Source organism: Mobula hypostoma, chromosome 5, assembly GCF_963921235.1.
Source record: "Mobula hypostoma chromosome 5, sMobHyp1.1, whole genome shotgun sequence".
Lineage (NCBI taxonomy): Eukaryota > Metazoa > Chordata > Chondrichthyes > Myliobatiformes > Myliobatidae > Mobula > Mobula hypostoma.
This window is the reverse complement of record NC_086101.1, coordinates 48,664,910-48,679,733: the sequence shown is the minus strand read 5'-3', so window position 1 is coordinate 48,679,733 and position 14,824 is coordinate 48,664,910. Positions and strand designations below refer to the sequence as shown.

Below are 14,824 nucleotides of genomic sequence, written 5' to 3'. Positions count from 1 at the left end.
AGGGACTGATAGTCAACTCCTTCTCATAATTTCTAGTGTTCCCGTGAATAATTTTTATGGCCAAGCTCATGCAATTATCTAACACATGCAATTGGATCTTGATACTGTAATGATACTGGTGCGTTAACACAAATTCAGATAAGCATTTTAACAAACTTGTTGGTATAGGAAGGGCCCAATGAGCAAAGGCCCACTCTGACTCAAAGCCCTGTAGTTGCAGCTTGATGAAGGCCATGGTCATTTAAATTTCTGTCTCATTTTTGGCAGTGTGCTGATCAAATTTATAGACATAGCTCAGGAACCATCCTCCACTCCACAGACTCTCTCTATACAGTACTTCTCACTGCCTCTGTAAAGCAGCCAGCAGAATCAAAGACTCCGCTCACCTGGGCATCTCTTCTCCCTTCTCTCATGAGGCAGAAGTTAGAAAAGCCCGAAGCACACACCACCGGGCTCAAGGACAGCTTCTATTTCACTGTTATCAGACTCTTGAACAGACCTCTTGTACAATAAGGTGGATTCTTAGCCTCATAGTCTACCTCTGATTTAGCACTTTTATCGCTTACCTGCATTGCACTTTTTTGGCAGTTTTTTACACTTACATTCTTTCATTGTTACTGTTTTAACATACTCTAGCTCAATGCACTGGGTAATGATTTGATCTGTATAAACAGTATGCAGGACAAGCTTTCCATTGTCTGAGCCGACGTTTTTTTTGGTGGGTGGGGTAGAATACGGCAGTAACATGCCACTGTCAGATGAACTGCTGAGAAAGAGAGTTATTGTCTCAAAGAGAGAGTGGAGCAGAACTTTGGCTTGAATTGTTTTGAAGTTTCCTACACTCGTAAAATAAATTCCTGAAGGCCCATTGTGTGGATGAAGCCAGGTTGTTGAGTGGGGAAATGGAGGTAGAGGCAAGAGCAGTAAACTGGAGACCCAGATCAAACCTGGCTGCCATGTGTCTTCATCCCAATTCTTCTTCATTAATTTCGCAGCAATGGCCCTTCATATCACTGTTCACTGTCTCTGGTAGTGAGAGTGTTAAACCTTTTTCCGACACTTACAGTCATTATGATTCAGATTTCTTTATCAGATGTACACTGAAACATACAGTAATTTGCATTAACAATCAACACACTTAATACTGTGCTGGAGGCAGCTCACAAGTCTCACCAGACATTCTAGAGCCCAAATAACATGCCCACACTTCATAGACTTTGTAACATTTCTTGTGGTGTCTGCACATTAACAGACCTCCAAGCATACTAGTGAATTTTTATGCAGCCCTCATTCTGCATTGCTCTGGATAAAATGATGAAAGGATTGAGTTTATTGTTGTAGAGTGTCTCCCAACTTCACCCCTCCCCCTACCTGGCCCAATCTGCCCATCACCTTTCACCTCTCCTCAGTCCTGCAGTCACCTTCGGGCCCTGGTCTCACCATTCACTCTGTGCTTCAAAGACAAAAGAGATAGCAGATGCTGAAAAATGGTGCGACAAATAATATGCTGGAGACTCCTTCTGAGCCACTGAGTGTCTCCAGCAGGTTGCTTATTGCTCCCTGTCTTCATTATACCATTTATCGTCCCTCTCCACCGTCAGTCCTGATTTAGGGTTTCAGCCTGAATCATCAACAGTTCCTTTCCGCCGGCAGTTTCTACTTAACTGGCTGCACTCCTCCAGTTGCTGCCTGTTGCTTTAGGTTGGTGCAAATCGAAGGTCGCATGGCGTTACCCCCGCTGCCCTTACCCTTCAAGGGGGTAGACGTTGCGAGTTTGTTAAAGTGAAGTCAGAGTAACCTGGCCAAAATAATACAAGGAACAATGTAGCAATCAGAACAGGTTCAGGAAATTGTGATCCACCAACTAAATTACATCAATCTCATTAACATATTTTATGGAATGAGCTACCAGAGGAAGATAACAACTTTTAAAAGACAGTTTTAATAACATCTTTTAACATTAACAACCTTAAAAAGATTTGGATTGGTGTATGGGTGGGAATGGTTCGGAAGGACATGGGCCCAAAGGCAGTTAAGTGGGAACAGCTTGGATCAGAATCTTGGTCAGCATGGGCCAGTTGAGCTGGAGGGCCTGTTTCCATTCTGTTTGGCTTTATGACTCTATGGTTGCTGTTCAGTTTGTTAGAGAAAAGTTTGAATGGGCAAGTGCACACATAAGATGTGGTTAATACTACTGCAGTGTTTTCTGTCTCCTCCCTCGTGCCCTGGGTTTTGTATGCTAGGAAAGCAGAAAGGTGCCTGACTTAGTAATTACCTAGCCTTGCATAGGGTTATGGAAATAAACCATTGGGCCCACTGACCCTTAAATCTGCTCTGCTGGATGAGGAAGTTAGACCTGATCCTTTATCATTAACAGCCACTCTCTTCAAGAACAGCACAATACATAGGGACTGCAGTTTAGTTTTAATCTGACTGCATTTAACAGACATCTGCCCCTTTGAAGAAGGATAAGGACAGCAGGGGAAAAGAGCACAGCACCTTCTGCAAGTTCCTCTCCAGGTTGCCAGGCCCAATTTATGCTGCTCCGTCCCTGACAACATTCTGAGAGCGTGTTCACCAGAAGGCAGCAGTGATTCATGAAGGTCGATCGCCACCTCCTTCCCAAGGACAAATAGGAATGATCATTAACTGTAGTCTTTGCTCACACCTTAACTAATGAATAAGCAAAATGAAAAACTTTATGAGTTGTTATGTTAAGCTGCTGGCCACCTGCCCTGTGACTTACTCTGTTGGTGAAGCTAGTCGTTGAGAAGTGCAGTTGTTCTGTTAAATGTATTCTCAGCTGTTGGATTGTTCACACCAACCTGGACTCTGACTTTACTGAACTGGAATTAGTTTATCGCCGCATGTTCTGAGATATAGCGGAGAACCTGTCTTACATGCTGCTCATACCAATTGTATCATTACATGGAGCATTTGGGCAGTGCAAGATCAAACAATAACATAATGCAGAAAAAAGTATAACAGCTAAAGAGAAAGTGAGAAAGTGGGTGCAAAATCAAATCAATGTAGATTGCTAAGTCTAGAATCCAACAAGAAAATTGAGATCAATCAAGAAGATTGAGAGGGGATATGATAGAGGTATACAAAATTATAAGGGGTATAGATAGGGTGGGCCAGCTGGTTGTGTAGTGAAACCACCACTGGACTTCGAGGTGGATGGTCCTGAGTTTGAATCCAACGGCTTGTCAATCTACTTCTGCATCTTGCCACGACAACTGCTCTATCCATACGGTCGCCATGAGTCGACTTCGACTCGACGACTCGACGGCACTCAACAACATACAAACTGTAGATAGGGTAAATGCAAGAGGGCTTTTTCCACTGAGGGTGGGTGGGACTGAGGTTGGTTAAGGGTAAAAGGTGAAGAGTTTAAGGGGAACATGAGAGGAAATGTCTTCACTCGGAGGGTCGTGGAGCGTGGAATGAGCTACCAGCACAAGTGGTGCACGAGAGCTCGATTTCAACTTTTAAGTGAAGTTTGGAACGGTACATGGATGGTAGGGGCATGGAGGGCTATGCTCCCAGTGCAGGTTGATGGAAGTAGGCAGTTTATATGGTTTTGGCATGGACCAGATGGTGAGAAGGGCACTGTTTCTGTGCTGTCCTTTTCTGTGACTCTATGACTCTATCTTATTGTATTGGGAAGTATTTAATAGTCTTACAACAGTGGGATAGAAGCCTGGTGATACGTGCTTTCAGACATTGTATCTCGTTCCCGAGAAGAGAGAATTTCCAGGGTGGGTGGGGTCTTAGATTAAGCTAGCTGCTTTACTGATGCAGTGAGAAGTCTAGATCAGGGGTCCCCAACCTTTTTTGCAACGCGGACCGGTTCGTAATTGGCGATATTCTTGCGGACTGGCCGACCCGGGGTGGGGGGGAGGGGGAGGAGGGTTGCCAACGGACAAGAGTAGCAGTCAAATACGTTGTGTTTACCCTGAGAAAGACTACAATGACCATGAAGCCTTGCGCAGGCACCAGTGCGCATGTGTGTACATGCCGATTTTTTTTTCTACAAATCGTTTTTGGCGATTCTGTTCGGGGGGGCAGTGGTGTTAATTACGACCGGAATATAGGTGATAAGTGGCTAATACACTCAATTTTGTTTCTAAAAGGGTTTATCTAACAAATTTAATATTAAACACACAGCGCATATTTTCCTTGCATGAATATAGTGATAAGTCAATTATCAGGGGAGCTTGAAGTAACTGTTGAACGAACTTTCAGTAGAAGTGGTAGAGGCAGGATTGATACTATCATTTAAAGAAAAATTGTGTCAGTATATGGACAGGAAAGGAATGGAGGGTTATTGGCTGAGTGCAGGTCGGTGGGACTAGGTGAGAGTGGTGTTCGGCACGGACTAGAAAGGCAGAGATAGCCTGTTTCTGTGCTGTAATTGTTATATGGTTATACAGTATAAGTTACTTATAAGTCAATAGCATCATAACATTTTAAGTAACGTTTGCATATTAAACACACAGCGCATATTTTCCCTGTATGAACATATAAAATTATTGCAACACACCAATATCACTGAATCAGTGGGAGCCCTGGGCTGAATACTTGTTTCCCTGCAACATCGAGGGGCGATGGGAGACAGCGATACTTGAAGGGGGTTCCTTATGTCCAGTCTATTCCGCAATTTAGTTTTTGTTACATTTATTGCAGAGATATATTGGAAATGGAAGCAACGTTTTCAGTGCTTTTGTGGCTATCTCAGGATATTTAGCCTTCATTTTGATCCAGAATGCTGGCAGAGATATTATGTCAAACATACTTTTCAGCCCGCCGTCATTTGCAAGCTCGAGGAGTTGATCTCCTTCCCGCGCTGACATGGATGACGCGCGGGTAATGACCTTGCGTGTGTTCAAGCTCAACAGTGCGCGTGACAGGGAATGAGGAAAGGTGCAGCTGATTCATATCGCCAAATCACATCGTTTCCTCACAACTCGGTACCAGTCCGTGGCCCGGTGGTTGGGGACTGCTGGCCTAGATAATTCCAAGGAGGGGAGGCTGGTTTCCATGATGTTCTGAGCTGTACAGTATCTACAACTCTGTGCAGTATTTTGTGGTCACATGCAGAGCATTGCTATACCAAAACATTATGTACTCACAAACACGAGAAAATCTGTAGATGGTGGAAATGACGAAGGGTATCGGCCTGAAATATCGACTATTTATTCTTTTCCATAGGTGCCGCCTAACCTGCTGAGTCCCTCCAGCATTTTGTGTGTGTGACATTATGTACCCATATAGAATACTTCCTATGGTGCACCAATAAAAATTGGTAAGGGTCAATGGAGACATGCCTCCTGAGGAGGTGGAGGCGTTAATGAGTTTTTTTGGCCACGACATCTACGTGATTGGACCAGGATGGGCTGTCGATGATGTTCACACCCAGGAAGTTGAAGTTCTCAACACTCTCAGCCTCAACACCGTTAATGTAGACCTGAGCACCTGCACTTCTTGAACTCAATGACCAGCTCTTTTGTTTTGCTGACATTGAGGGAAAGGTGTTGTCATGGCAGTGTGTTGCTCAGCTCGACCAGGAGTTGCAATCAATGCTCAGTGATTACCACATTAATATCAATCATTATCTAGCCCTCCCTCATCCCTCAGTTTATGATTTCTCTTATTTTATCAGTAAACATGGAAAAACAGCTCAATGCTCAGAAGTGTTTAGAGTGCAGATCAGTGCCAAGTGGCTCCTGTTGCTGTGGTGCTGGGATATTCTCCAGTTTCTCTATCAGAGACACTAGGCTCTTCCAAACCTCTCATGTCCTTGCCTCTCCTCAGACCGAGACTGCCTGTCAGTTTCAACACAGACACGCTGCGAGCTGGTTCTGTTTTTCAGGTAATTTTTTTCTCTCTCTCAGGATACCTGCTGTGTAGAACACAGCTTTAATTTGGGCCCCAGATAGCTGGTTATATCCACTGTCCCTGCAGCTGGTTTTAACAGTACAGATGGGTTGAGGAAGTGTGTCAGTCAGCTTTGCCTCTAGTCTTCAGGCAAGGTGCCTGCCTTCTGCAGCACTTGGCAGCGCATGTTAATTTATTAACCGTAAGTTTAAAAAAAAGTGAAATGTTGTTCCTGCCAGTCAGAATTCACTCAGCCAGTAGTGCTCACTGTCTCAAAACGTCTCAAGTATACCAGCTGATTCTGCATGCTCTCCCTCCAGGGAAGAGAACTGTCTAGGTGAGCAGCTTTGGGGGGAGGGGGTGGGATTCTTTAGTGAGTGGAACAGACATCTCCATCTGTTGCTGAGAGAGATTCTCCAGAGCCTCCCTGGTGCCAGGGATGGGGATGTCTTGGATCAGGTACAAATCTTTCTAAAAGGGGAAGGAGGAGAGACAGAGGGATGCTGTCCAGCAAAGTGAGCTTTGGGAATTATGCGGAAGGTTAAAGGGATCAGGATTTCTCCCTCAGCTACGTGCTAGTGAGGGAAGAACTGGGAGGATCGGACTGATGAACTTAAGGTATAGCATTGATGAAGAAGGGATGGCTTTAGATACTTAACATTGGGATCGCTGCTGGTGTTGATGGGAGCTGTACATGAGGGATGAGTGCCACCTAATCTGGAGGAGGGACAATATCCTAACCGTGAGCTTTTCTTATGCTGACCTGGAGGGATAACACTAATTTAGCAGTGGGATGAGAAGAAAAGCATGCACTGAGATAGCGGGGAAGGAAGAAAAGATAGAAGGTAAATCAAGCAAGTCCAGTGACCAGAGCAGACAGAAGCAGGTTAGTAATAATGGGAGGACTGGCCTTGACTTTAATGCAAGGAACTGTATAATTAAATCAGATGAGCTTAGAGCATGGATGATACAATGATCATTCTCATGCAATCATGGAAATGTGGCTGCGGGAAGGACAGGACTCACAGCTTAATCTTCCTGAATATGGAAGATTCAAATTTGACAGAGAGCAGTGCAACTGAGGTGGGGAAATCCAAAAAAAAAGTTTTTTGAAAATCTTTCAAGAGATAGAGCAGTACTTGACTTTATCTTAGGGAATGAAGCTGGGCAGGTGGTGGAGGTGTTGAGGGAAGAACACATTTGCAACAGTGACCTTCATTCTGTAAGCTTCACAGTTGTTATGGAACTGGGTGAGCATGATCCTCAAGGTAAGGTCTTGAATTGGGGAAATGCTGATTTCAGTAGCATAAGGGAGGACTTGGTGAAAATAAAAGGTGTCATGCGGAAGACTATTAAATGAAAGTTAGTAGAGATTTAGGGTCAGCATGTTTCAATAAGAATGAAGGGCATAGATTAGGGAATTTTGGATGACAAAGGATATTAGAGATTTGATATGGAAATAGAGGGAAACTTGCAAATATAGGAAATTGGAAATTGAGGGAGGCTCTTGAGGAATATTGAGTGTTGACTCTTAGATCGGCACATGGAGGAAGAAGATAAAGGACTGTGGGAAGGAAGGTTTAGATTGATATTGGAGTAGCATAACATCCCGGGCCAAAGGACTTGTATTGTGTTGTGATGTTCCATGTTCTAAGTTTAGGAGAGAATTAAGACAAAAATAAGGAGGGTTAAAAGGGGCTATGAACTATCCTTGGCAAATAAGATTAAGGAAAATCCCCTTACATTCTAAAAGCGTATCAGGAGTAAGAGCATAACCAGGGAAATAGTGGGTCCCCTCTTTGGACCAGAAGGGTAATTTATAAGTGGAACCAGGAGGTGTGGGCAGAAGTTTAAAATGGATGCATCTCTTCAGTATTCACCAATGAGGTGGACGTGGAAAGTAGTGAGCTCAGGGAAGATGAGAATAATCTGAAGCTACGTCAGTGCTGAGAAGGGTGTTAGATACCATGGAATGTGTAATGGTTAATAAGTCTCATGACCGGATGAGATCTATCCAAGGTCACTAAAGGAAGCAAGGGGAGAGATGGCTGGGGCCCTGATGGAGATCTCTGCAGCCTTGCTAGCCACAGGTAAGATGTCCGACGACTGGAGGATAGCTGATGCTGTGTCATTATTTAAGAAGAGCCTCTGGGGCAAGCCAGAGAGTCATCTATCAGTTGTAGGAAAGTTATTAGAGAAAATTGGAAGGCTCAGAGTTTAGGTATATTTAAGCTCAAGTTTTATTCAGTGATAGTCTTCCTGCTACTTCTGAAAGTAAAACACTGCCCTGGTTTGAACAGATATGCTCATGGCTTGCTTTGTTTGAAACATAATGCAGTTGCTTTCAGCTCTGGGGACATTATGGTAGGTATAGAAAGGGTTAACAGCAGATGTGCAAGTCTGATAAAAATAGTGTTAGAAATGTTGGGTACAGAAGCCAGAACCATCAAAGTGATTTGTGTTTTCTTTCACGCACAGTAGAGGCCACCTGATACATGCACATTGTACCTTTCTGCAGCAGATACTAAACAGTACTCCATGCAGCCGGGAACAGATTGCCAGGGCCATTAATCAGAGTTTCACTGACACAAAATGCCTTTTGAAAATCGGGGAACATATTTAATATTGACCTTATGAGGTCAATATTTCTGATTCTCTTTCCAATTTGGACTTTTGTCACCGTAAATACCAAAACTATGGGTGACAGCACATTTATCAAATGTAAAGGGAAACTTCTCAGAACTAGTTACAACAAAGGTGGGAGTGTGGTTTGAATGAGGTGCAGGGAGATTGGGAGCAAAAGAAAATGTTTTGAAACTTCCTGGAATGTGATAGAACTAGTCCAACAATCTGTTTAATTCCTTATAAGGCATGTTGATTTTGCTTCTCGTTACCCACAATGATGATCATCAGTCACTCACATCAGATGCACACTGAAGTGAATACATGTGCTCACCAAATCACAACATGATTGCCCAACAGTGGAAGGTTATTATACCTACTGATTACATACCTGCTCCATGCACAAACGGCTGCAGATGCTGGAAGCTGGAGCAACACACAAGGTGCTGTAGGGTCTTGGGCTCAAAGCATCAATTGTTCATTCCCCTCCATAGATGCTGCCTGTCCTGATGAATTCCTTAAGCTCAAAATTTCCAGCAACTGCAGAATCTCTTTGTGTTTATGAGATGCTGGAGGAATTCAGTGGGTCAAAAAGATTCATGGAGGGAAATGGACAGTCAACCACATTTGCCTATTATACCCTCCTCACTTGGATCTACCTGTTGCTTGCCATCTCCTGCTCTACCCCTTCCCTCCCATCCTTTTTTACTGCTGTCTCTATTCTTTCTTTCAGTCCAGATGAAGGATCTTGACTTGAAAGGTTGACTGTCCATCTTCCTCCACGGATGCTGCCTGACTTGCAGACCTCCTCCAGCATCTTGTGCGTTGCTCTGTCTCTATCCACTATCCCATCTTCTCACTGCAGCCTTGAAAATTCCTTCACACAGATGTAACCAAAGTCTACATGGAAGCAGACTGTGAATCTTTAACTTGTTGTTTTATGTAGTGACACACAGTGCTGAAACAGGCTCTCCAGCCCATGATCTCCAAGTCAACCATTGCAGCCACCTATACTAATTCTATTTACTCATATTAAGTCCATAGCCTTTGAAGCGTGGTGTCGAGATGTTGTACTGATTAAATTAAATCCAATAAAAACCCACACAGTGTTAATGGCGGATCACCTTGGGCTGTCTCCGTTTGATGATGGGTGGAACAGGGCAAGTTCGCTATAGTAAATTGCCTGTTTTAAGTACAACATTAATGGTGCAGAAGGCATTGAAGAGGCAAATAATTTCTTCTTTTTGTGTTTACTTGCATAAGCATTTATTGTTTCCCAAAGTTTCCAAAGTAGCTCTCGTTGATTGAAACAATATTTTCTGCTTTATTAATGACACAAGGTGGATATTTCTGTTCCCCACTTGATTTTGTCTGAATCCAGTCGGGGAAAAAAGCTTAGTATTTGAAAGATGAGCTGGGCTACTCAGTGCAGGCTGGCATTCCCAGGAATCAAGAAACCAGTCTCTCTTTTTTGACTCAGCAGTGTAGGCTGGATTGATGACCCAAGAGGCAGCAGTAGGTTTGTTCCTTACAAGGGCAATTGGGCAACTACTTGGAAGAAGCAACACACTGGAGGAACTCAGCAGGTCGGGCAGCATTCCTGGAAAAGATCGGTCGACGTTTCGGGCCGGAACTCTTCGTCAGGACTGTAGAGGGAAGGGGCAGAGGCCCTATAAAGAAGGTGGGGGGAGGGTGGGAAGGAGAAGGCTGGTAGGTTTCAGGTGAAAAACCAGTAAGGGGAAAGATAAAAGGGGTGGGAGAGGGGAGGCAGGGAGGTGATAGGCAGGAAAGGTGAAGAAAGAATAGGGGAAAACACAATGGGTAGCAGAAGGAGGCGGAACCATGAGGGAGGTGATAGGCAGCTGGGGGAGGGGGCAGAGTGACATAGGGATAGGGGAAGGGAGGGGGAGGGAATTACCCAAAGTTGGAGAATTCTTTGTTCATACCAAGGGGCTGGAGACTACCCAGACGGTATATGAGGTGTTGCTCCTCCAACCTGAGTTTAGCCTCATCATGGCAGTAGAGGAGGCCATGTATGGACATATCTGAATGGCAGTGGGTAGCAGTGTTGAAGTGGGTGGCTACCGGGAGATCCTGTCTGTTTTGGCAGACGGAGCGGAGGTGCTGGACGAAGCGGTCCCCCAATCTGCGTCGGGTTTCACCGATGTAGAGGAGGCCACACCGGGAGCACCAAACGCAATAGATGACCCCAACAGATTCACAAGTGAAGTGTTGCCTCACTTGGAAGGACTGTTTGGGGCCCTGAATGGTGGCAAGAGAGGAGGTGTAGGGACAGGTCACAGTGCTTGGGAGATAGAGCAGTGAATGGGTTAATCGGCTAGTTGGTTCGAGGAACTGGCTGGGGCTTAAGAAGGAAAGTGTAATAAAATACAGTTCTGGAATAGACTGCAGACTGTGTGGTTTTACATTGGTGAACAGATAATCAGATATAGTAAGGAACAGATTAGAAGCCTCAAATTCTCACTTAAGCTTTTGTCACAATAATGTGGCACCAAAGTTTCTTCAGGAGGTAAACACACAGCTTCTGTTAGCAAGAAGGGCACTATAGCAGGTGCACGGGAGCACCACGTTGCAGTTACACACTATCCTGACCATGGAATAATACTGCCAGTTCATCATAGCTGCTGGGCCTAAATCCTGGACTGTCTCCATTGTGGGAGTGTCTTCACCAAATGAACTCAGTCGCTCACCACTACCACCTCAAGGGCAGTAAAATGTTAACCTTGCCAAAGACATTAGAAATAAATAAATAGAACAATCTATATTCAGAAGGCAAGTGAAAAGGAAAGTGCTTGTGGTCATTGCAGGTCATCCCAGAGCCATACCATCACTGCAAGAGTTTCCCAGGGCAAAATCCTAGGCCCAACCATCTTCAGTAGCTTTATCAATTTCCTTCCTTCCCGCACAAGATAGGGGATGCAGAAGAGTTTCGATGCCCGTCCACCTAACCTGGGTGCATGGTTGGATCACTCCAAGCCCGGAGCCGATTTAGTGAGATCAGGAATTGCGTTGGGTGGGGCTACCTGAGCATATTGTGGCGCTGGGGTCCGGGTCCCAGAGCGAGGCTCTACCTGGTTGGTACTTGACAATTTAAACGCCAGCACAGATAGTCTGGAAGCCCAAGTGTCAGGAATGGAGGTGAGGATTGTGCTGGTTTTGCTTGCTGTCCCGCGAATGTTCATTCCTTTCTCTGTGGCACCGAGGCTGTGAACTGATCCGGCTGCTCTGTGCTTTTGCCATGCTGGTGTGATGATCTGGGACCGAGGCTTGGGCCTACTCCAGCTGATCTGGGACTCAGTCTGGTTTGGGACGCTGTTGACTTGCTTCTGTTGTTTGTACGATTTGTGTTTTTTTTTCTCTCTCTTTCTCTGCGCAGTGGTTTTTAGATGTTTTTTTTGAATTGGGTTATTCGGATTTCTTGCTTTTTGAAAGCAGACAACTTTTAAGGTGTATAGTTTGTACATTCTTTGATAATAAGTGTGCTTTGAATCTTTGAACCTTTGGGGATGTTTGCGGATGACTGCACACTGTCCCATTCCATTCACAACTCCTTGGTAAATGAAGCAACTCATACCTGCGTACAAGAAGAACAAGACAACACAGGTACATGTGATGATAAACAACAAGTCATATGCAATCAATAACAACAGGAGAGTTTAGCTGTCTTCCCTTGACAGTCAAAGGCATTACTGTTGTTGAGTTACCCACCATCAATGTGCCAGGGATCACCATTGACTAGAAGTACATTGGACAAGCTGCATTAATATCATGGATACAAGAAATGTTCGTGCTGTGTATCCTGAGGTGAGTGACTAACCTCCTGATGCTCGAAAGCAGTTCCTCCATCTGTGAGGCACCAGTCAGAGATTTAATGGAGTAATCTCCGCTTGCCCGGATGACTGCAGCTCTCAACAACTCTCTGGAAGCTGGGCACCATCAGGAAAAAGCAGCCCTAGTAATGCCTGTTTCTTTATGGGATACTTGGAGCAGCCCACTCCCCCATCTTCTTTTTTCCAGTGCACCCATGACTTCATTGGTGTGGCCTTCTGCATTCAAGATGAACTCAACAACTTAGTTACTTTTGATGTCAGTTTCCACATTACTCTCTCTTCACATGCTCAATCTTTGACTTTTCCCTTTCTTTCTGCATGTCTTTGCCTTCGTTTCAGGAGACAGGCATGCTACTAACATCCATTGCAAGTCTGCTGACTCCCAGAACCACCTTGACTACACTTTACGCCACTCTGTTCCATTCTCCCAGTGCTTCCACCTTTGTCATATGTGCTCTGGTCATTGAGACTTCCCATACATGTGCCTCTGAAATGTCCTTCTTCTTCTTGAGCTCTTGCTCCCTTTCTGCCATTGTTAGCATAATCTTTGACATCATCTCATCCATTTCTCGTGCTTCTGTTCTCATCCACTCTCCTCAGGTATGGAAGAAGGACAGAGGTCTCCCTGTCCTCACGTTCCACCACACTAGACTCCATATTCAACAGATGGTTCTCTGCAATTTATGTAACCTTCAAAGAGGTTCCACCATCAGTCACCTCTTCCCCTGTTCTCCTCTTTCAGCAAATGCTTTGAGAGGCTGGTCAAGGATTATATGTACCGATCAACAGGCGATGCAATAGCCAGTGCTCTACATACTATCCTTACATATCTGGAGAGAAAAGGATGATTATGTGAGAATGCGGTTCTTGGACTACAGTTCAGTATTCAGCACCATAATTCCATCCAGGCTCGACAGGAAGCTCAGAGACCTCGGCCTTGACCCTGCCTTGTGCAGCTGGATCCTGGACTTCCTGTCAGATTGCTGGCAGGTAGTAAGAGTGGGCTCCCTCACCCCACTCCTCTAATTCTCAACACAGGAGCCCCTCAGGGCGGTGTACTAAGTCTCTTCCTTTACTCCCTGTATACTCGTGACTGTGTTGCCACTGACGACACTACATTGATTGGCCTAATCTCAAATAATAATGAAGTGATCTACAGGGAAGAAGTCATCTCTCTGACACAGTGGTGTCAAGAAACCAACCTCTCCCTCAATGTCGCAAAAGAAAAGGAGCTGGTTGTGGATTACAGGAGGAATGGAGATGGGCTAACCCCTATTGACATCAATGGATCTGGGGTTGAGAGGGTAAACAGCTTTAAGTTCCTCAGCATCCACATCTCCGAGGACCTCACCTGGTCTGTACATACCGACTGTTGGGTGAAAAGGGCACAACAGTGCCTTTTTCACCGCAGATAATTGAGGAAGTTTGGTATGGGCCCCCAAATCCTAAGAACTTTCTACAGGGGCACAATTGAGAGCATCCTGACTGGCTGCATCACTGCCTGGTATGGGAACTGTACCTCCCTTAATAGCAGAATTCTGCAAGGAGTGGTGCGGACAGCCCGGCACATCTGTAGTTGTGAACTTCCCATGATTCAGGACATTTACAAGGACAGGTGTGTAAAAAGGGCCCGAAGGATCATTGGGGACCTAAGTCATCCCAACCACAATCTATTCCAACTGCTACCATCTGGGAAACAGTACCACAGCATAAAAGCCAGGGCTAACAGGCTCCGGGACAGCTTCTTCCACCAGGCCATCAGACTGATTAACTCACAATGATCTGAATGTATTTCTGTTACATTGACTGTTCTATTTATTATAAATTACTATGATTGCACATTGCACATTTAGATGGAGACGTAACGTAAAGATTTTTATTCCTCATGTATGTGAAGGATGTAAGAAATAAAGTCAATTCTATTCAATTCATAGGGGTCTTTCTCTTAGTAACTCACTGGTCCACTCATTTGATCCCACTAACCATCCACTGGAGCTTTCCCTTGAAACCACAGGTGATTCGAAATTCAAAGTACAATTTATTATCAGAGTACATAGATGTGATCACATACAGCCCTGAGACTCTTTTTCTCTGGCATACTTAGTAAATCTATAGAACAATAACTGTAAACTGTAAACAAACTGTGCAAATGCAGATATAAATAAATAGCAAAAATAATAATAATGCAATAACAATATAACAGTACTTAAATGAGTGTAGCTATCACCTTTTGTTCAAGACCCTGATGGCTGAGAGGTCATAACTGTTCTTGAACCTGATGGTGTGAATCCTGAGGCACCGGTACCTTCTACTTGAAGGCAGCAGTGAGAAGAGAGCCTGGCCTGGGAGGTGAGGATCTTTGAAGATGGATGCTGCTTTTCTACGGTAATGTTTCATGTAGATGTGCTCAAAGGTTGGGAGGGTTTTACCTGTGATGTACTGGGCCACATCCACTATCTTTTCCTCTCAAA

General features: G+C 44.6%; 1 protein-coding gene across 4 annotated transcripts in view; it reads left to right on the top strand.

Moving 5' to 3' along the window:
* Positions 1–14,824, top strand: part of tbc1d4 (TBC1 domain family, member 4) — a 313,622-nt gene that overhangs the window by 48,240 nt on the left and 250,558 nt on the right. Inside the window, exon 1 of one of the 4 annotated variants that reach the window (XM_063048456.1) lies at positions 5,497–5,875. The exons of 2 other annotated variants lie outside the window; for them this stretch is intronic. In XM_063048456.1, coding sequence (XP_062904526.1) covers positions 5,798–5,875 — 78 coding nt within the window. In that variant the 5' untranslated portion in view covers positions 5,497–5,797. Of the gene's footprint in view, positions 1–5,496; positions 5,876–6,142; positions 6,218–14,824 lie in introns of those variants that run through there. One more of the 4 variants, XM_063048460.1, reaches the window with a different exon arrangement.